An 18,771-nucleotide genomic window follows, 5' to 3' on the forward strand; every position below is an offset into this window, starting at 1 on the left:
CCCGCGAGAACCCGCGCGCCGTGATCTGGTGCGACCGCGCGTGGTCCTCCTCCGCCAGAAACTCGTCCGGAATCAGCGAGAATCTTGCCAATGGTACATATCTTATTAGATGAGATAATGCAAATATCAGGGAAATCTCCACATTTCATTGCTCAACCAGTGCGTGTGAATTTTCCAGTAAGAGCCACTGATGTAACGAACTGGCACAATCTTTTCTTGCATCAGATAGGGGCAATCTGAGTTAAGCAGACCAAAACTTGGTCCGTTGGCAGATCCTATTCTGTCTCATTTTAAATTAGGGGTCAAATAGGCAACGCATTAGTCACGCAAGCCATATCTTTCAATAGTGAGGATTCGTGGAGCACCTAGCTTCACCTCGCTTATGATATTCTCCCACATAGGTCTAACCCCAACCAAAATTTTCATGGCAATTCAGAATCTACGTGTCATTCATTTGGCTCTATTTCAAGTCGAGTTCTTCCTTTTTTAAATGTAATAACGGACACGAGTAATTGTCGCTTGCCTTTTGGCCGCAGTTGGATTGATGATTTGAAAACAGCCGAGACCAGTGATTTGGGAGACTCATAGTTGGCATTTCATCTTTATGGTTTCCCTACATTCTTTATGAGATTGTTTTGAGTTTTTGTGAAGTGTCCCATATGTATAGTGAATGTTGCCTGGTATTTTGCCTAGCCCACAAAGAGATAACGAGGGTATCCGTTCCAAGTCGAAATGTATTGATAAGATTAAATATCGACCCGAAGATGATGAATTAGGGCCCTAAATTCTCTCAAGACAGTCTAGTAGTAGGGTATACATAACTGAAACTCTCTGCAATCAAAACCGCATGACGCTATACAAGGGGACAATTATCCCGTGTTGATTTGAAATGGGTGTCACTTAGCTCATGTCATCAAAAACCATGCTAATCCCATTTCTCGACTTCCATTGAGTGTTATTGGCTAGTACTTTGGGAGATTGGTAAATTACACATCTATGAACATATTACACCGATATGCGTCTACGCGCAGCAGAGTGGACAAAAGACTAGAGGCTGCGATCTATGAGGCATTTAAAGTTGTCTGGCTTCGTGATAATCATCAACTGCAAGGCTCAGTTGGGGGTGAAAAATTTCATGAATATATTTTCGCCAAGCTTTGTTGTATTTTACCGTACTGAGTACAATTCGGGGGTGCTCTGCATGATACTATTTAAACCCCTTGTTTACATAGCAGTTATTTTTCATCCCTACGTCCCAAGGCTGTTTTAACGACTTCACAGCTGACCCAGTTCGAGGATCCATTGTGAAGCGCAACAGACTTATATGATTGAAGCAAATTGGCTACACCTTTCCAGCCACAGTTTGATCTGTGTCCTTCGGACTTGCTTCTCTTTTTAGGGAACACGGGGTGTGGGTCTCCGATCATGTTGCGATGTACCAGCATCATTCATGACTTGCATACAGATTTCTTACTGGTGTAGCCTTACCTCGGCCCATGTGCCGGCTTGCGGACCCTGCCAGCTGTGGCTTCTATTATAATGTATTTTCATGATTTGATCCCGTTTATGCAATTAAGTCAACGCTTCGATGACAGATTTCGTAAAAAAAAAACTCGGAGAAAATTTACTCGCTTTGAATTCCTCCTTTGAGGTCATCAGCTGCAGTAAATGGGTTTCCTTGTCTTCAGACTATGGCAGCTACTCATACAGCATAGTGCTTGAACGGCAGAAACGTTATTCTCTGTCCCGAATTCCGGTCTTCCACGGCTGTGCGTACGGCGGTGCAAGAGTTCTTTTTTCTTTATCCGTTTTAAGCAATTCTTCTCCGTGGTGTGATGCGAGCCACACCTTTATTTCGATCAATCGTTTGGGCAGTATATAATGCGCTTTCGATCTGCTGAGAATTGTTCATCAAAATGTCCAAGGAGGCTTCTATCTCGCGCACAGCTTCTGTGACCAAGATCCTTTCAGATGGCGAAAAAGTGCCCGCTGTCGTGGACCAAAAAAACGCAGACGGCACGTTAGCGTTCCTTGAGCTCCACGATGAGGAATTCAGGAACTCGCCGCTCACAGACGAAGAGGACTCCCATATGACAAAGAAGGTGCTGGTTGCCGTTATTTCGCTTGTCTCTATCATCAACACCATGCTGTATATTGACAAAGCTACCTTATCTTATGCATCGATTCTCGGACTATATGACTCAACAGGAATCGGAACTGCGGAGTACGATGACTTGAACTCCATTTTCTACACGGGGTATACTGTGGGCCAGGCCTTGAACTTTGTGCTGCAAAAGGTCAATCAAAGATATTTCCTGACTGTTACGCTCTTTGTCTGGGCCATCTTAGTTTTCTGCCACTGTGCCGCTTACAATTTTGCCGGTTTAATTTTCCTCCGTCTGCTGCTTGGTGTCACAGAAAGTGTGGTTGTGCCCGCATTGGAGGTGACCATGCTTCAGTTTTTCACTCCCCAACAAAGAGCCACGATCCAGCCTATTTTCTGGGTTAGCTGTGTTGGTCCGCCAAATATTATCGCAGGTTTCATTGCCTATGGAGTTCTGTACGCAACAGGAACCATTCCACCATGGAAGATCTTCATGATCATTACTGGTGGTATGACGTTGGTTGTTACTGCTGTGTGCTGGGTTTGGTACCCTGCAGATCCTACAACAGCAAAATTTCTCACGACGAGAGAGAAATACTTTCTCATCAAAAAGGTTCACGCCACAAGCTCTTCATCCATTACGCAAACTGTGATCAAGCGCGACCAAATTGTCGAGTGCCTTCGTGACCCTCTTTCCTGGCTCTTTTCGCTTGCAATGTTCTTGGTCATGTTATCGAACAACCTCGCATACCAGCAAAATCTTCTCTATGTCGGCTTGGGCGTGTCCAACTTGGGCTCCACTCTTGTCAGCGTTGCCGGAGCAGGGTTCTCCTGGGCTTACATGATATTTGGATCCGTCTTCATCTATTATTTCCCCAACCAGAGCCATTGGGCCACTTTCTTGGGCTGCATGCCGGCAGTGGCTAGTGGTATCGCTATGGTGACAATTCCCTGGAGCAACAAGCTCGCATTGCTTGCGATGCTGGTGCTTGCGGGAAACACATTTGCACTGGCCTACATTGTCATCCTGGGATGGAGTACTGCTGCTGCCAGTGGTAACACCAAACGTTATGTAAGGCACCTGATGCTGATGGTGTCTTACGGTGTCTCAAACATTATCTCGCCGCAGCTTTGGAAGGGCAAGCAAGGATACTCTGATCACGGTACGGGACCACGGTACTATGCTGCTTGGACTATCCAAATTGTGCTCTCATGGTTTGGAACAACTGTGGTTGCGTTTGTGATCCACTACATCCTCAAAGCTAGAAATAAGGAGAGACTGGCAGCAAGAGATGATGACAGCGTCAAGGGAGTCGTTTTGGTGAAAGACCCAGAGACGGGAAAGACGATTGAGGAGGCAGTCGACATTGCTAATCTCGACCTCACAGATCTCCAAAACAAGAACTTTATATATCCTCTATGATCGACCATCGCCAAAGACATATCCGGGTATGAGCGAGAGTTCGTTTACGGTAATAATATGCAAGCTGCAGGAAGCACGAGCGCTTTCGAGGCAATAGAGCGAGAATTGGGATGTTGTATAGTAGTTTTCGGCCATAATGGGCCTAATTTATCACACGTGCTAAAAATTCTCGTGGACTACAATCCTGCATGCAATATATTCACCGGGATTGGTAAGTAAAATAATAAAATAATCCTCGATACTCCACTATAAATATGGTCAATCTACCTCACTCTTAACCCCAATGTTTTCCTTTGCAACGACTCTTACTCTGGGCGCCATCGTGGCCAATGGCCTTATCTTGCACCCTGGCTACGACCAGGTTGCCTCCGATCAGTACAACTTACTAAAGTTCATGACCGGCGCTGGACCCTTTGTTGAACATAGCGGGTTCGGCGTTCCACTGGAAACTCCTCCGCACTGTGAAATTGAACAAGCTCAATTATTCATGAGACACGGAGAGAGGTATCCAACCGAAAGCACTGGAGAGAAGTTTAACAATCTTTACAAGAAACTCAAGAATGCCAACGTTACCAACTACAAAGGACCTCTGGCCTTTGTTGAGGATCTGGAATATTTTGTTCCAGACACAAATAACTATGAACTTGAAACTACAAAGGGCATGTACTCGGGTTTGCTTCATGCCTTCAAGTTTGGTACCTATCTTAGAGAAAGGTATGACTCGTTAGTGAATACAAGCGAAGTTTTGCCTATATTTGCTGCAAGCCAGGACAGAGTTGTTGAAACCGCAAGATTTTTTGGCCGTGGCTTTTTCGGGCTGGACTATGACGACAGTTGTTCCATCCAGGTCATCAACGAGACGGATACCAGCAGAGGTGCGAACACTCTGACCACCAAGTCCAACTGTCCAACATTCAACGATTCTTTATACGATTACTCGTTTGGTGACGAGATCTTCCAAAGAGAAGCAGACAGATTGAATGAGCTATCTCCCGGCTTCAATATCACCGCTGATGACATTTCCACCATGGGAGCCTACTGTGCGTACGAAACGAATGTTAAGGGACAATCGAACTTTTGCGACGCCGTTTCGAGAGAGGCCTTTATTGCCTTCCAATATGATAACGATGTCACCAAATTTTACCAATTCGGACCGGGCTACAACATGAGTGCCGTGGCTGGTGGCGTCTATGCCAATGCTACCGCGAAGTTGCTGCAAGAAGACGGCAAACTTTGGTTTTCGTTCTCCCACGACAACGACTTGTTGAACTATATTACTGCTCTTGGGCTCATCACTGACACCGAGTTGGGAACTGAAGATGTCGATTTCCACAGAAGTTTCAAAACCTCTGAACTCGTTCCTCAAGGAGCCAGACTTATTGTCGAGAAGCTGAACTGTTCTGATACCTCTTTCGTGAGAACCATTTTAAACGACAAGGTGTATCCTGTTCCAGGATGTTCCTCAGGGCCAGGCTACTCCTGTCCACTAGAGGATTTCCTAGACATTATCACTCCAGAAATTGACTATGCGTCGGCCTGTGAGCTCCCAGACGATGCACCTAAAGAAATCAAATTTTACTGGGATTGGAAGCCAACTTTTGAAGCCAACTAGATACCTACGGCTGAGCAGGTCAGTGCTATGTTCTGTAACAGTTTAGATGATACACGATTGTAGCTTGAATAAAAAATTTTGACCAATATTTAGGAGTAGATCCTGGTCAATTAGTTTATAACTTTGAATCTCTCTGGTTGTAGCTGGCTACACACTCGAGTTCAACTTTCACTTGCTTGTTTGGGAACCCCACAACAACACAAGATCTGGAAGGCATGTGAGGAAAGTAGTCTTTGTATACAGAGTTGACAGTGGCAGCGTCCTTTGGATTGGCAATGAACAAAAGGACCTTCAGAACTTGAGAAAGAGAGGAATCGGATGCCTGAAGGACTTTCTCCAGTTTTTGAATTGCCAATTTCGTCTGTTCAGCGACATCCGACGGAAACGTTCCGTCTGGTCGACTACCGACGTTTCCGGATGTAAAAACGTGGCCGTTACTTTTGTAAGCTGGGGAGAGTAATGGGTTGCCTTTAGCTTGTAGCTTTTCCCAGGAAACCTGCTGCATTGACGTGAAATAAATTGGTTATCGAGAAAAACGGAAAAGTTTTTAAGTGTCGGATGAAGCCGATTACCTCAATTAGCTTATCTGAATAGATATGATAAAATAATTCATGCATCGTAACTAGATACAAAAGAAAAAAACTTAGGCACCGTTCTGCAGCCTCTCGAAATTTTTCCTCATCGCCTCTTCGATGAACTCCTTTCCGGTCACTGGGGGGTACTTTTTCAGAGGGCCCTGAATGACAACATCAGTATTAGCTTGGTTGAAGAATGCAATGGTGTAGCGGTCCCCTTGGTTCTCGTCTGGAGTAGGAAGTCGAACTCTGTGAAAATTAGATTTCAAAATATCGTCTGACCAGGACATCAGCATGTCTCCAATGTTGATCACAATATCGCCAGTTTTGGACGGAACAGGTGTCCATTTATCTGAGTAGCCAAAGTCCGTGTGAGCTTCGCGACCCGGACACACTTCTAAGCCATGGTCACCAGTTCGTTGGAATAAAAGAGTCAAACAGTCAAAATCCGTGTGCGGTCCTGCTCTCCAGAAGTTGCCATCAAACTTCTTGCCGCTGGTATCGAAGTAGTGCAGAAGTCTCAAAGTTGTCTGAGCTGTATCGGAACTGATGATATGGGCTTTTGTGAAAAAGTCCGTCGGATATCCTAAAGCCTCGGCAAACAACTCCATCACGAAATTGCTCAGTTGCTGACATTTCTCCATGAAAGCTTTTGTTTTCTCTCTCCATTCCCTACCAACATCCTCTTCAGCTGGCCAGTTCTGATTGATTCTGTGATATTGTAATTGCAAAGACTCTTTTTGATCTGCGGTGCCGGTGGAAGGTCTAATCTGGGAGCAAGACTCAAATCCCGAATTCAGTAACTTGATATGAGGCGTTTTCATTTTGGCATCATGGGGAAGGCCAAAGAATTTCTGAGAGAGCTGAAACATCTCTTCAATGTCGTCTCGCGACGGACAATCCTGTTCACAGAGAGTGAAAAAGCCAATATTTTTGGCTGCATAAAAAAGCTGATCCTTAATCTCCTCTCTTCGCTGGTCTTTATTCTTCAGGCTGATCTTGGGTATGGTCCGCTCAACGTAAGTCATAGTCTCGAATGTCACTAGGAATTATCGAGGCGAGGAATTTATCTTCTTTTTATACAATCAGTTATCAGCGACCGAATATGCTAGCCGACTCGGGCCGACTCCTCGGGCCGCATGGAGCTATAAAAAAAAGATATAATTAAAATTAAAATCTTAATTAATGGGTCCAGTCAGATCGAAAACGGCATGTCAAAAATGCCGTTCATTAAAGCACAAATGCGACTTTAAGTATCCCAGGTGCTCTAGATGCGGTCGGCTTGGCGTGGAGTGTATGGTACTTGACTCTTCGACAAGACAGCTCAGACCAAGAGCCGATTATCCAGATGTGTTTTGCCCCCTTCCAATGGAAGAGCCGTCCATCAGAATGCTTGAAAAACGAGTAGAGCTTCTGGAAGACAGACTAGCAAAATATGCAAGCATATTTGAGAGTTTTGGTGCTGTGAATAGTCCATCTGTAGCGGCGATGAGCCACTTAACTGTGCTCTCAATGATTCCGTTCAGAAGCAGCTCTCCAACGGTTGACAACGAGCTTACGAAAATTTCCATCTATGGCAAAATTGACTCAAATCAGCCCCTAGACAGATGGGAGCCGCTCCCACCCTCAAAGGCAGAATGCGAACAGCTGATCTCCAACTACTACCAAATAGCCTGGATACAGCATCCAATAGTTGAAGACGAAACCATCTTGTACAAATTGAGCTCCAAGCATTATCAGTCTCCTGATAGTCTGTCTCACTGGGAGCTTTTCGTACTCTACATAACACTTGCCATTGGGACCGCAATCACAGGCGACATGAGCGATAAATCTCAGAGCTTCTACCTGAGCTCAATCGTGCAACTAAAGATTTTCCTAGCGAAGACCATTTCTCCAGGAACAGACAATCGTGACTTCAGCTCCCAAATGCAGATCCTACAGTCCCTTCTTCTAATATGCTGCTTTGGTCTTTTGAAACCCGTTTCTCCAGGAATATGGTATGTCATAGCAAACGCAATGAGATTATGTATCGACATGGACTTGCACGAGGAGCATGTGGTGAAAGATATTGGGAGCAGCTATTATAGGAGACTCTTCTGGTGCTGCTACGCGCTCGACCGCCAAATATGCTGCTATGTTAATAAACCTTTCGGCTTAAATGACACAGATATCACAACTAACCTTGACGAGGTGTCTGTGGGTGAGCACAGGCTTGCCATTTCGTCACTATTCTTCAAGATTCGAAAGCTGCAGTCAATGATTCAACAGTTCAGCAGCAAGAAAGCTTTGTCAAATATGAGTAAATCCGTTGCAAATTGGAGACATGAGATGCATGTAGAGTTGAACTCGTGGCTTGTCCAAGCTCTACAGTTTGAAAACAGTTCAAATTCAGCAGTAAAGCAAGCTTTTGTATCTTCCAAGAATTTTTTGATACTCACATATTTTCAACAGTTACAGAGACTTTACAAGCCAGACAATATGTCGCCCGAGTGTCTCACATTCAATGAGTTTATGAGCTTGTTTGAGAGCAGCATCAAGATACTAGCTACTTACGAGGTTCTGAGCCAGACTCGAAGAATTAACTATAGATACCTATCCGTCTACTCCATTTATCAGTCAGGGTTGACGGTGCTTTATTGTTTCATAAACTGTGCACAGCTCCGGCTATTCGCAGACACAATCGAGAAGCTCGAACATACCATGGAAGTAACCAAAGACCTACTACAAAAACTGGAGATCCATTGTCCGCCAGCGCGAAGCGCCATGCAAATTCTAGAGACAGTACATCACAACACTATTGAGCAGGTAATTGGCGGAGGAAGTCTGGAAAACAAATTCTTATTTGATTGCGGCTCGCATTTTGGACCCTTTGACTCAGAATCTATCTCCCTTCTTTCTCATAATGGAGCTATTCCGTTGATAGAAGACAAAGCAATTACACAGGAGGTGCCGGACACCCCCGCATTTGGCTTAAGCGCAGCCAGCAACGTCTCCGCCGTGCATAGTATACGACCCTTGAATCCATTCCCGGATTCTGCCAAGGAGTCGTGGGACTCGCTATTTGAGGAACCATTTAACTTGAAGGAGCTCATGTTTGACTGAGTGCTCGCTAAAATATAAAACAGCATTTTTTTAATATTTATAGACTAAACAGAACGTTGTTTCGATGGCTCGAATGGAAGCAGAGCCGATATTATGCCCAAAGATCCAATGATCCCTCCACAAACCCAAATTGGAATCGAAGAACCTGATTGCTCTCCATACCAATAAGTGACTGGCGAAAAAGCTCCAGAGACTCTTGCAGCCACCAAAGCAAGTCCGACACCCGTACCCCGGGCTTGTGCTGGAAGCACCTCTGGCGTGTAAGCATACAAGCATCCATAGTAAATGTTGATGAAGAAGTAGGTAGCAGAACTGAACCCTGCATCTCCTGACGCTGTCCGCACAGTTGTGTAGCCGAACAAAATTGCCATGGTAGCAACAGCTCCAAAACTCATCGTATATCTTCTGCCAACCTTTGGAATAAGAATGATATATCCCGCAACTATAGGACCGAAAATGCCAACAAAGTTTGCCAGAGACGAGTTTCTGTAGACGATATAGGTGGAACTTCCCGTATCTCCTCCATGAGACGCAATGTAGATATAGAGGAAGTTGTAGAAAACACTGTACGAGATTCCGATGAAGAGCCATGAGAGTAAAACCAAGCTTGTGGACCATGCGTTAATCTTGTCTTGGTAAAGAATCTTGCAGTGGTGACGGACAATCGAAAGAATTTTCTTTGGATCCCACCCGTCTTCAGAGGCTGTGTAGTATTCAGAGGATATGTCACCACACTCCTGAAGCTGCTCCAATGTCAAAGAGCATTTTCTATTGTACTTTCTCGCAAGTTTCTGCAAATTTTCAACGGCTTCGGCATCTCTTCCAACCGACACCAAGAATTTAGGAGTTTCGTCAAGTTTGAACCAGAAGAGGCGAAGCAAACCAGAAAACAAAACAATCGCACTGTTGACATACCAGGTGTATCTCCAGCCTCTGTTGATGCTTGAAGGACAGTAGTCTGCGCTACTGCAAGAGAAATTTGGCAGAAATGCCCAGGCCAAAAGGTTGGTGGTTGTTTGACCGACTCCCCACCATGCGGCCATGACAGTGTTCAAGTACTGGTACTTAAATGGGAGATACTCCAGAAACACAGCAACGTCCATTGCCAAGTTTCCACCCGCGCTGAAATTAGCGAGAGCCACAAAAATGCAGTAGGTGGACATGGAACTCATACCACCGGCCAAAAATCCAAACATAGAAGTCAGAAGCAAAGACGTGTTGAAGCATAATCTTCTTCCAATAAGGTCGCCACCGAAACCCCAGAAAATCGATCCAATAATTAGTCCAACATACGAAATTTCAGTGTCTATAGGGAATCCAGTTCCAAACTGATACGCGACATACTTGTGGACAGAGGACTGAATCATTTCCATTTGAGAGTCGACAGAATACCCGTATCCTGCAATGCAGAAGAGTTTCGCGTGGTACCAGGTAAACCCAATTTCATCAATCGCGTTGTTGATGAGATACATTTTCTTGGACAAAACCGCATCTTTCTTTTCAACGGCAACGTTATCCATCTTGCTGATCTCTGGCATTAGTCCACTCTCCAAAGACGTTGCAGCATCTTGGCTAACATGAGTAGGTGTCTTTTCCTCAGTCGTCATTTCCTAAAATTATAAAATCTGGACGCTAAAAAACCTCCTCGACCTTTTTCGGCGCACGTTGATGACCTTATTATATATTCACATTATCGCTTATCGGACAAATTTTTTATCATGCATATTGTTGTGAAAAAGGGATCTCTTCGACTTACATTTACCTGATTCGGCCGCAATACCCGGTTCTTTTTAATTTTTAGTATTCCGATAAGAAACTATCCCCGCTATAACGCCGCCGAGCTTCCCCGTTGCGCTTTGATAAGTAATCTGACCGCATCGTGGGCCATGCCCCATCCCCCCTGATATCCGTATCCGGAGGCTCCATAATTATGGACGACAAATTTTCCGTCTTCCACTTCCTCGACCTCAATCCGAGGCCCTCCATGACGCGAGGGTCTAAGTCCTGCAGCCACTCTCACCACGTCCAGAGGCTTTTCTAGAATTAGTGGGGCCATAGTGGTTGCCCTTTTGATGATATCCTCGGTTTCGTGTTTAAAGGTGTCGCCAGTGCTGATACCCTTTTGCAAAAAACCTCCCATCACAAGTTCTCCGTTTGAGTTTGGCCGCGGAATAATGTAGGTTGCAGATTCGTTTGTCCACAAACACATGTTGAATTGAATATGTGGAGCTTTGACAACCACGACCTGCCCGCGCGTAGGATACACATTGGTGTCTTTCACACCGCCCAAGGTTATTGCGCCAATTCCGGTGCAGTTGAGAACGACCTTAGTGTTTGGTGATAAGAAGGCTTGCGACAGATGTTCAAGTTTCTTTTTGATGATAGTAACGCCAAGCTTTTCCAGGTACAGGGCCAAGTTTTGCAGGAACAGTGGACAATTGAAGTTCCAGGTAGTATAGCTGATTCCAAAAACAATTCCCGTAGGCAGTGCACTTTTTTCAAGAATGCGAAAGTCTTTCACGTACGCCTTTAAAGACTCCATTTTCTTGGCAGGAGGATACTTGTGGAAATAGTCTGTAGCTGGCCTCATGTCCAGACCACATGACGGACCTCCAAGCTTTTTTTGGAGCTCCGCCAGGTGGGTATACGTATAACGATCGTAGGAAAGAGACTTTTTATCCCCAGGACTAATGCATGAAAAATTACCACCGGCCCAAGGAGAAGTGTAATTGATGCTCTGGTCGCCTGGTAAATGCGCTGCGGCTATCGTTACAGTTTCTGGACTGACGCCTGCTTCAAACACCAGCGTATATGCCGTGTACAGTCCAACTATACCAGCTCCCACAACAACATAAGTATCACTCATGATGTGATCAAGTATTTTTTTTCTGGCTCGCTTATATTAGCAGTGGCTGCGGTGATAATAATCAAATTTCTCGGCCGCAAAGTTTGCTGGTAATCATTCGATTTATTTTACGACCGCACTCTCGCTAAACAATGATTATCACCAGAAAGCGGCTGATAACTTCTTGCAAAGCGTGCTATCTTTCAAAGAGAAAATGTGGGAGAGAAAAACCAGAATGCAGACGATGTGCACGTTTAGGCAAAAACTGTGACTATTTCACCGAGGAGCAGATTATAGAGCGAACTTATAGTAGAAAATACAAGGGCCAGCCAAGAAATAAAAATCAATATGATTTGGGCGCCGAAAGGCTTGACTCAAATACACAGCTTGTTCCTGAAACAAGGACCCTGGAAAAAAAGAATTTCAACTTGATCATCAGCTCTACAGGCGAGTACTCCAAGTATTTCTCGCTTTTCTTTTTCCCGTTTGCTGAAAAGGAGTCCAATGTCAATACGATCGTAGGCCTTGGTCACGACGACCATGACCAGTGCGTTGCCTTTGACTTTACAAAGCCTGTCAAGCCTTTATCTGGTGTTCGCGACCTGGTTGAGCGACTCCCGTCTCGAGAGGACTGCAACTTTCTTGTGGTGTATTTTTTTGAAAACATTCATCCATATATTCCCATTGTGGATCAGGAGGAGTTTTTCATTCACTACGGGCAGTTGTGGAATACGCAGGAAAAATACAGAGATCTCAATGGACTTCTCGAAATACTAGCAGTGCTTTTTAGTAGCTCGCTGGTGAATCAGCTGTCCAATATGTATCATTACGGAAGCATGCAACATAATAGTGACAAGGTAGATTTTGAAACTGTCAAGCTCAATAGCTTTCGTGCCATTGAAAATATCAAGCATTGGATAAGCATAATGAACTCACCCTCAATGTCTTCTCTTGTCGCGGCCACCCTTATTTACTATGTTGGATCTCTAAACTGCATTGGGAAAAACAGCGAAATAGCATCTCTCAGCCGTTTGTGCCAGATAGCCGGTCTACACAGAAACTTTTCGACTCGGTCATCTGGAAGCTCCCTAAGATACATCCTCTACAGTTTCGTTTCGTACATGGACTCGCTGTCATCGTACTACAGTGGACTGCCCCCAACTATGCACCGAGATTTCTGCGAGACCTACAAAAACCTCCCAACTGATCTAGACCACCATTCATCAGTCTATTTGTCCATACAGTTTCACAACGGAATCCTTTGGGGAGACGTTATTGCAGAAATGAATAAAATTCGAGTTACCACTCAGAGTGAATATGATTCCATATTTGAACGCTTTATTGATACACAACGACTGGTGAACAGTCTGAGCCACAGGCTTTTGAATGATTTTAGTCTTGATCCGATCTATGCAAAATGGCTAGTCACTGAGGGAAGGCTGGGAGTCCGTAAGTCAGCTTTACTCATAAACATATTGAGGGATTCCGTCATGTCTTCAGAAGACTCTTTGGACGATCCTAGCTATAGTCTCCTGCTCCAGTCGTTGCTGTTGGTTAATGAGTCTATTATGAAAATTGAGCTGGGTCTTCGGTGTAAGCCAGCATGCTTATGGGTGATCAGAAACTCATACCCATTTCAAGCCTTGACTATCATTCTGAGACATATCCAGCAGCACCCCGATCAAGAAGTAAATTTCCGTATGCTTCCGATCGATGAACAGTATACCGCAGATGAGCTGTTTGATTACGTGAATGGTGACATCAGGGCGCCACTGGTGAGAAGATGCGTCCACTCGCTGGAAAAAATCAAGGTACTGTGGCCAGCTGTGTTACTCACAAGATTTGACGGGGTGATCAAAGTTAAGAATGAGGTGCTATAATCTATAATAATGTAAGTGGCTTGTCATCTTGTGCTTGTGTAGTCCTAGAAGTGCACTTCGGGACATTTCATTGCTAGTTGTAAATTGACTCATGCTCAACTATATTTGCAAGGCTCAAATAATTGTATTTTAATTATGGTAATTAATTAAATCTATGTTGGGCACTCGATCTGCTTATCATAAACTGCTGTTGCAACCTTGACTCCCCAGTCCCAATCTGGATCCTCAACGTACTCCGCCTGGCCGTCTCTTTTGAGAAGTCTGATTTTTTTGGCATCAGAGGATGGCCACTCTGCGATGTCCTGTTCAAAGTTCACAAACTGAAGATATGGTTGCAACCATTTATTAATCACAAGCCTTTCGGATTCTGTATACCCCTCTCTGAGGCAGTAGAACCACAGATGTGCGTCGCATGCATGAGGAACGTTCAAGTCCGGACTGATGTGTTGGTCGAGCCATTTAGCACGGAAGCTAATTCTGTATCTGTAAATGTGGTTTTCCGGATATCCATTTTGAACCAGAGAGTTGATGTATCCTCTGGCGGAGGCATAGACTTGACCGTCAGAAATGATCGCACCATAAACTTTTCTCAGGTCCTCTTTGAAGTCTGGGGAATTCTCATCGAGCTTTTCAGCGCCGTATAAATCCATCAGAGTAGGAACCACAATTTTTGGATAGTAGTTCTCAACTTGAAGAGGAAGTTCTGAAACAGTCTGGGGGGTATTGAGGTAGGAATACTTGACCAGCTCATTGTCAACCTCACCAATTAGTATTCTAACTCCTTTCTCGGAAAGCAGTTTGGCGTGCTTTCCTGAACGAATGTCCCTGATGAGATTTGGCGAAATAAAATGACCATCGGTGACTGCTCTGAAGGTATGCAATGAAAGAGTGGGAATGAAATCTTCAATAAAACCAGTATCTAGAGATCTCAGCTTTTGTAACTTTTCTGCAGATGATGCATTCGGATCGATGCCCAACTTGTCAATTATTTCGTCAAACTGATTCTGCACTTCAGCAATTGTCTTCGGTTGAACGTAGACCATGTTAGAGAAGAACATGGCCTGCTTGATAATCTGCTCAGCCTCCGGATGGTACAGTTCATAGGCAAGTTGGAAGAACGCGGAGTATGCTCCGGCGGAAATGCCTCCAACTGTGATCTTGTCTGGGTTTCCTCCAAAGTGCTTGATGTTCTTGTATGTCCATTCAATCGCCAGTCTCTGGTCCCAAAATCCCTGATTAGAGCACTTTTCGTCCTCCTCCAGCAGCTCTTTGGATGACAGGAACCCGAACATGTTGAGTCTGTACCCGGGCGCCACTAAGATAAACTTCTGAGTGAAGTCTTCGTCGTCCAACATCTCGTGGACATTGAACATCTCATTGTTTGGCGTAGAATACTGAAGAAACCCACCGTGGATGTAGATTAAAACTGGCCATCCATCTTTTGGCTTGTACTTGTCCGAAGCAGGAACCCAGATATTGGAGTACAAGATGTTTTCCTCGGTTGGCGACTTGGTATATCTAAATTGAGGGTGAGGAACCGAAGGCTGAGGACATTTGAGACCAAATTCCTTATAATCCCCAGTATAATCATAGTCTGAAGGAAGAGGCTCAGGGAGCTTGAATCTGTTCTCGGGAGTGCTGGGCTTGGCAAAAGGGACCTTTGCAAATCGATGAACGGAGGTATTGCCTGTTCTAGGCGAATTGAAAGTGTAACCGGTCAAGGTTCCGTGTCCCGGAATAGACACGCTGTAAGGTGTGGTCCCCTGTGTTGAGACTTGTTGACCCATGCTTAATAGACGGGAAAAGATCCGCTATATTTATAGTGTGCAGATTACCAAAAAGGAAATTGTGACGATATCTTTGGAGGGTGCGGTCGAGAAATCTCAGCCGCTCGGACGAAAAATTCGATTATTGATAACAACTTATCGGATGCAATGAAAAAGCACGGATCAAGCATATATAACGCTCTTTATTCCCCAGATAAGATCAAAACATGACCGACGACTATTCTAAAAAATCTGAATCTGTCGGGGTGATGGAGGTCGAACACGGCCAGCCATTAACGACGATCATCTCCCCAAGAGGAAAGATTGTCCAGATCACTGACGATGTTGACCAGGCTATGGATCTGGCCCAGGAGGCTGACCACCAAGTGTTCTCTGAGCAAGAAGACAGAAAATTGCTGTTCAAGCTTGACTGTATCGTCCTTCCTCTTTTCTCGTTTCTGTACATGATCCAGTTCATGGACAAGACGTCGATCGGATTTGCAGCAGTCATGGGAATCCAGACCGATTACGGTATGGAGGGACAGATGTACTCGTGGACCAATTCTTGCTTCTATCTTGGTTACCTGTGTGCGGCACCGTTTTCTGCGATCATTTTACAGAAACTGCCAATCATCAAGGCAGTTAGCACGTTCATTGTCATCTGGGGAACTATACAATGTTTGCATGTTAGTGCAAAGTCATATGCTACGTTTGTTCTTCTTAGAACACTGCTGGGAATGCTTGAGTCTTTTGTTTCTCCTATTTTCGTCGTTATACTCAACCAGTACTACAGACACACCGAACATTTTGGGCGGACCGCGATTTTCTACGGATTCAACGGTCTCGGCACTGTCGTTCTCTCGGGCATTTCCTACGGCCTTTTTGAGAGATCAGGAGAGTACACCATGAAGGCGTACAAGGTTCTGTTTATGATTATTGGCATTGCCACCATTGTGAACGGACTGCTGATCATGCTGATCATGCCGGACACTCCAGCACAGGCTAGATTCTTGACTCACAAAGAAAAGCTCAACGTGGTGGAAAGAATTAGAGGAAACAACCAGGGATTCGGAAACAGGCATTTCAAGAAATACCAGCTGATCGAATGTATCACGGACGTGAGAACCTGGATCTACTTCGCCATTGGAATTCTGGTAGCCATCCCCAACGGGGGTATCAGTGGATTCGGAACCATCCTGCTCAAGTCCATGGGATATTCTTCCATCAAGTCCTTACTGGTTAAGGCTCCTCTGGGAGGTGTGGAGTGCGTGGGTCTCATTGCGTTGAGATACCTCTCCATATTCATCAAGAAAAGAATGATTTTGGGTGTTTCGTACATGGTGCTGGTCGTGATTGCGTCCTGTCTGCTTGCCTTCGGCGTCCAGGAAAAAGCACAGCTTGCAGGCTATTATCTGCTTGGAGTGGCTCCTGTTGGTATCATTTTGGTCACGTCATGTGTCACCTCCAACACAGCTGGACACACCAAAAAGCTCGTTGCAAACGCCATCTCGCTTGTTGGCTACTCTTGCGGAAATATCATTGGGCCTCAAACCTTCCAGTCTTCAGACGCACCAAACTACCCAAAGGCCAAAGCAACGGTCGTCGGATGCTACTGCGGAGCCATCGTGCTGATGATTGTTCTCACGGTGCTAAATGTCATGGAGAATCGTCGCAGAGATAAGCAAAGAGAACAGCTGGGCGACAAGTACAAGCCGGTCGAGAACATGGAGTTTGCAGATTTGACAGACGGCCAGAACCCAGAGTTCCGTTATCGTATATAATTTTTATCGCGCCTCGTTAATTATCGTGGCACCAGTTTCGGTGCCAGCTAAAACATCACCAGCCCTGGAAACTCGTAGTATCTGACGGCTGCCCAGTTCACAAAATTGCCATCCAGCGAGTCCCGCTCCCAGATTCTCATCAGCAGCATCTCAAATCGCTGAATGTACGGAAACTTCAGCGTTCCTCTGATATTCCTCATCCTCTTCAGTATGAGTCTACGGTCATCTTCCCGACTGGCCACGGAGCCAGCAAGAATGAGAGGGACCATTAGTCCACTTTCCAGCTGTGACCCTTCAGGAATGGACTCGATAGCCTGCAGAATGTTAATCAGACACCCCTTAGGCCTCGAGTCGTCCCTGTTGTATCCGTAGCGTATCTGATGCAACCGCAAGAAACAAGCCCATTGCAATGCCAACGCGTATTGCGTCCTCTGAAAATCCGAGATGTTTTCAAAATTAATTTCCTCAGGGACATCCCAATTTTGCAACTTCATCTCTATCTCGCTGGCAAACCGATTGAACTCGATATCGTACTTGCTGTCTTTTCCACGTAGCTTGCGGAGACTTGCCAGGGCAGATATCTTGCCCATGATCTTGAATATGTCACCCGCAATGCCAAACTTGAACCCGAGCTCAATTTTGAGTATATTTGAAGTGTCGCTGTCACTCAGTAGCGACGAGACAAACCGCGAGTTTATTTCTGTATTCGACAGTAGACTCTCATCTACCAGACCCTCAATATCGAACTCCTCCAGGGATTCGGATATGCTGTCGCTAGTTTCAAACTGATTCATTTGCTGCATCTCGATATATGGCGGGTTGCATGTGCTCAAACTAGACACAAAATCCAGATAACAAAAGAGCTGAACGCTGATCAGCTTTAGCTGGTCGTCCTTGTCGTTTGTAAGAGAAAAAATACCACCACACCTCTCGAGAATTCTGTAAGCGCGTTGAAGCAACTGAAACCAGTCAAGACTATCTCCAACGAGGATTTCCATCATCACAGACAACAACACGGAAAGAAGCTCAATCTCATCTGAGCACTGGGGGTATTCAGACAGTTTCGAGCGAGCGCGGTAGGTGATCGAGTCTCGATAGGCCGGACTGAGCTCACGAACGGAGGACAGCTCATGGTCTAACTTGCAAGAGCGGTGTGTGGCAGCGATCCCCAAAATAGGGTTTCTGACCTGCTGATACAGGAACGCCAGATTGACTACCTGCTTGAGAAACACATGGGCGTGGTTTTTGGTGAATAAGATCGGTGCCACCTCGTTGACAAAATATTTCATGTACATTTTTTCCGCTTCCTTGAGCTCGTCGAAAGCATCGATTTCCTTCGTTAACAAGAATTCGGCAGAGGCCGCGGTATCAGCCGCTCCACTGCACCTAAGACCAAGCCGCAAGCACAGCTTACATGGCCAGGTCTCATTTTCGCATTTGCGCTTTCGTTGCTTGCAAGTCAAACACCCGTTCTTGTTGTATTTTCGCGGTTTCTCCGTTTTATCGCCCATCGGCTTTGACGGTCTTCCTATCTTCTTTACTGGCCGCTGAATCGTGCAGTTCCACCCGTTTCGAAAACACCGGTCACACGGATATCCTCCTAGGCACACCTGCTTGGAAGTATGACACCAATCACAGGCTCGTTTTTTTGGAGCTACAGTCATATTTTCAAATCTAAGTTAT

The 18,771-nt window shown here is 45.2% G+C and overlaps 12 protein-coding genes across 12 annotated transcripts; 5 read left to right on the plus strand and 7 right to left on the minus strand.

Moving 5' to 3' along the window:
- KL928_005311 (uncharacterized protein) lies at positions 1-1,427 on the minus strand (the record flags this gene model as incomplete). Its single annotated transcript, XM_043206107.1, has 1 exon — positions 1,253-1,427. A coding segment is annotated over one exon (175 nt), but the record flags the coding sequence as incomplete, so codon positions are not given.
- Positions 1,428-1,916: 489 nt separating this feature from the next.
- On the plus strand, positions 1,917-3,527 carry KL928_005312 (uncharacterized protein; the record flags this gene model as incomplete). The annotated part of the gene is made up of 1 exon (XM_043206108.1): positions 1,917-3,527. One exon carries the CDS (start codon positions 1,917-1,919, stop codon positions 3,525-3,527), a length of 1,611 nt encoding a protein of 536 aa, XP_043057293.1.
- A 283-nt stretch (positions 3,528-3,810) lies between these two features.
- Positions 3,811-5,139, plus strand: KL928_005313 (uncharacterized protein; the record flags this gene model as incomplete). Its single annotated transcript, XM_043206109.1, has 1 exon — positions 3,811-5,139. One exon carries the CDS (start codon positions 3,811-3,813, stop codon positions 5,137-5,139), a length of 1,329 nt encoding a protein of 442 aa, XP_043057294.1.
- A 115-nt stretch (positions 5,140-5,254) lies between these two features.
- Positions 5,255-5,644, minus strand: KL928_005314 (uncharacterized protein; the record flags this gene model as incomplete). Its single annotated transcript, XM_043206110.1, has 1 exon — positions 5,255-5,644. The coding sequence occupies one exon, from the start codon at positions 5,642-5,644 to the stop codon at positions 5,255-5,257; it is 390 nt and encodes a 129-aa protein (XP_043057295.1).
- A 138-nt stretch (positions 5,645-5,782) lies between these two features.
- On the minus strand, positions 5,783-6,742 carry KL928_005315 (uncharacterized protein; the record flags this gene model as incomplete). Its single annotated transcript, XM_043206111.1, has 1 exon — positions 5,783-6,742. The coding sequence occupies one exon, from the start codon at positions 6,740-6,742 to the stop codon at positions 5,783-5,785; it is 960 nt and encodes a 319-aa protein (XP_043057296.1).
- Positions 6,743-6,899: 157 nt separating this feature from the next.
- On the plus strand, positions 6,900-8,816 carry KL928_005316 (uncharacterized protein; the record flags this gene model as incomplete). Its single annotated transcript, XM_043206112.1, has 1 exon — positions 6,900-8,816. The coding sequence occupies one exon, from the start codon at positions 6,900-6,902 to the stop codon at positions 8,814-8,816; it is 1,917 nt and encodes a 638-aa protein (XP_043057297.1).
- A 44-nt stretch (positions 8,817-8,860) lies between these two features.
- KL928_005317 (uncharacterized protein) lies at positions 8,861-10,423 on the minus strand (the record flags this gene model as incomplete). Its single annotated transcript, XM_043206113.1, has 1 exon — positions 8,861-10,423. The coding sequence occupies one exon, from the start codon at positions 10,421-10,423 to the stop codon at positions 8,861-8,863; it is 1,563 nt and encodes a 520-aa protein (XP_043057298.1).
- Positions 10,424-10,641: 218 nt separating this feature from the next.
- KL928_005318 (uncharacterized protein) lies at positions 10,642-11,682 on the minus strand (the record flags this gene model as incomplete). Its single annotated transcript, XM_043206114.1, has 1 exon — positions 10,642-11,682. One exon carries the CDS (start codon positions 11,680-11,682, stop codon positions 10,642-10,644), a length of 1,041 nt encoding a protein of 346 aa, XP_043057299.1.
- Positions 11,683-11,813: 131 nt separating this feature from the next.
- On the plus strand, positions 11,814-13,541 carry KL928_005319 (uncharacterized protein; the record flags this gene model as incomplete). Its single annotated transcript, XM_043206115.1, has 1 exon — positions 11,814-13,541. One exon carries the CDS (start codon positions 11,814-11,816, stop codon positions 13,539-13,541), a length of 1,728 nt encoding a protein of 575 aa, XP_043057300.1.
- Positions 13,542-13,693: 152 nt separating this feature from the next.
- On the minus strand, positions 13,694-15,328 carry KL928_005320 (uncharacterized protein; the record flags this gene model as incomplete). The annotated part of the gene is made up of 1 exon (XM_043206117.1): positions 13,694-15,328. One exon carries the CDS (start codon positions 15,326-15,328, stop codon positions 13,694-13,696), a length of 1,635 nt encoding a protein of 544 aa, XP_043057301.1.
- Positions 15,329-15,534: 206 nt separating this feature from the next.
- KL928_005321 (uncharacterized protein) lies at positions 15,535-17,088 on the plus strand (the record flags this gene model as incomplete). The annotated part of the gene is made up of 1 exon (XM_043206118.1): positions 15,535-17,088. The coding sequence occupies one exon, from the start codon at positions 15,535-15,537 to the stop codon at positions 17,086-17,088; it is 1,554 nt and encodes a 517-aa protein (XP_043057302.1).
- Positions 17,089-17,135: 47 nt separating this feature from the next.
- Positions 17,136-18,599, minus strand: KL928_005322 (uncharacterized protein; the record flags this gene model as incomplete). The annotated part of the gene is made up of 1 exon (XM_043206119.1): positions 17,136-18,599. The coding sequence occupies one exon, from the start codon at positions 18,597-18,599 to the stop codon at positions 17,136-17,138; it is 1,464 nt and encodes a 487-aa protein (XP_043057303.1).
- Between the last annotated feature and the right edge of the window lie 172 nt (positions 18,600-18,771).

The sequence above is a fragment of the Ogataea angusta genome (assembly GCF_019207475.1).
Source record: "Ogataea angusta isolate 61-244 chromosome Unknown 61-244_NODE_14_length_139412_cov_88.040155, whole genome shotgun sequence".
In the NCBI taxonomy this organism is placed as follows: domain Eukaryota; kingdom Fungi; phylum Ascomycota; class Pichiomycetes; order Pichiales; family Pichiaceae; genus Ogataea; species Ogataea angusta.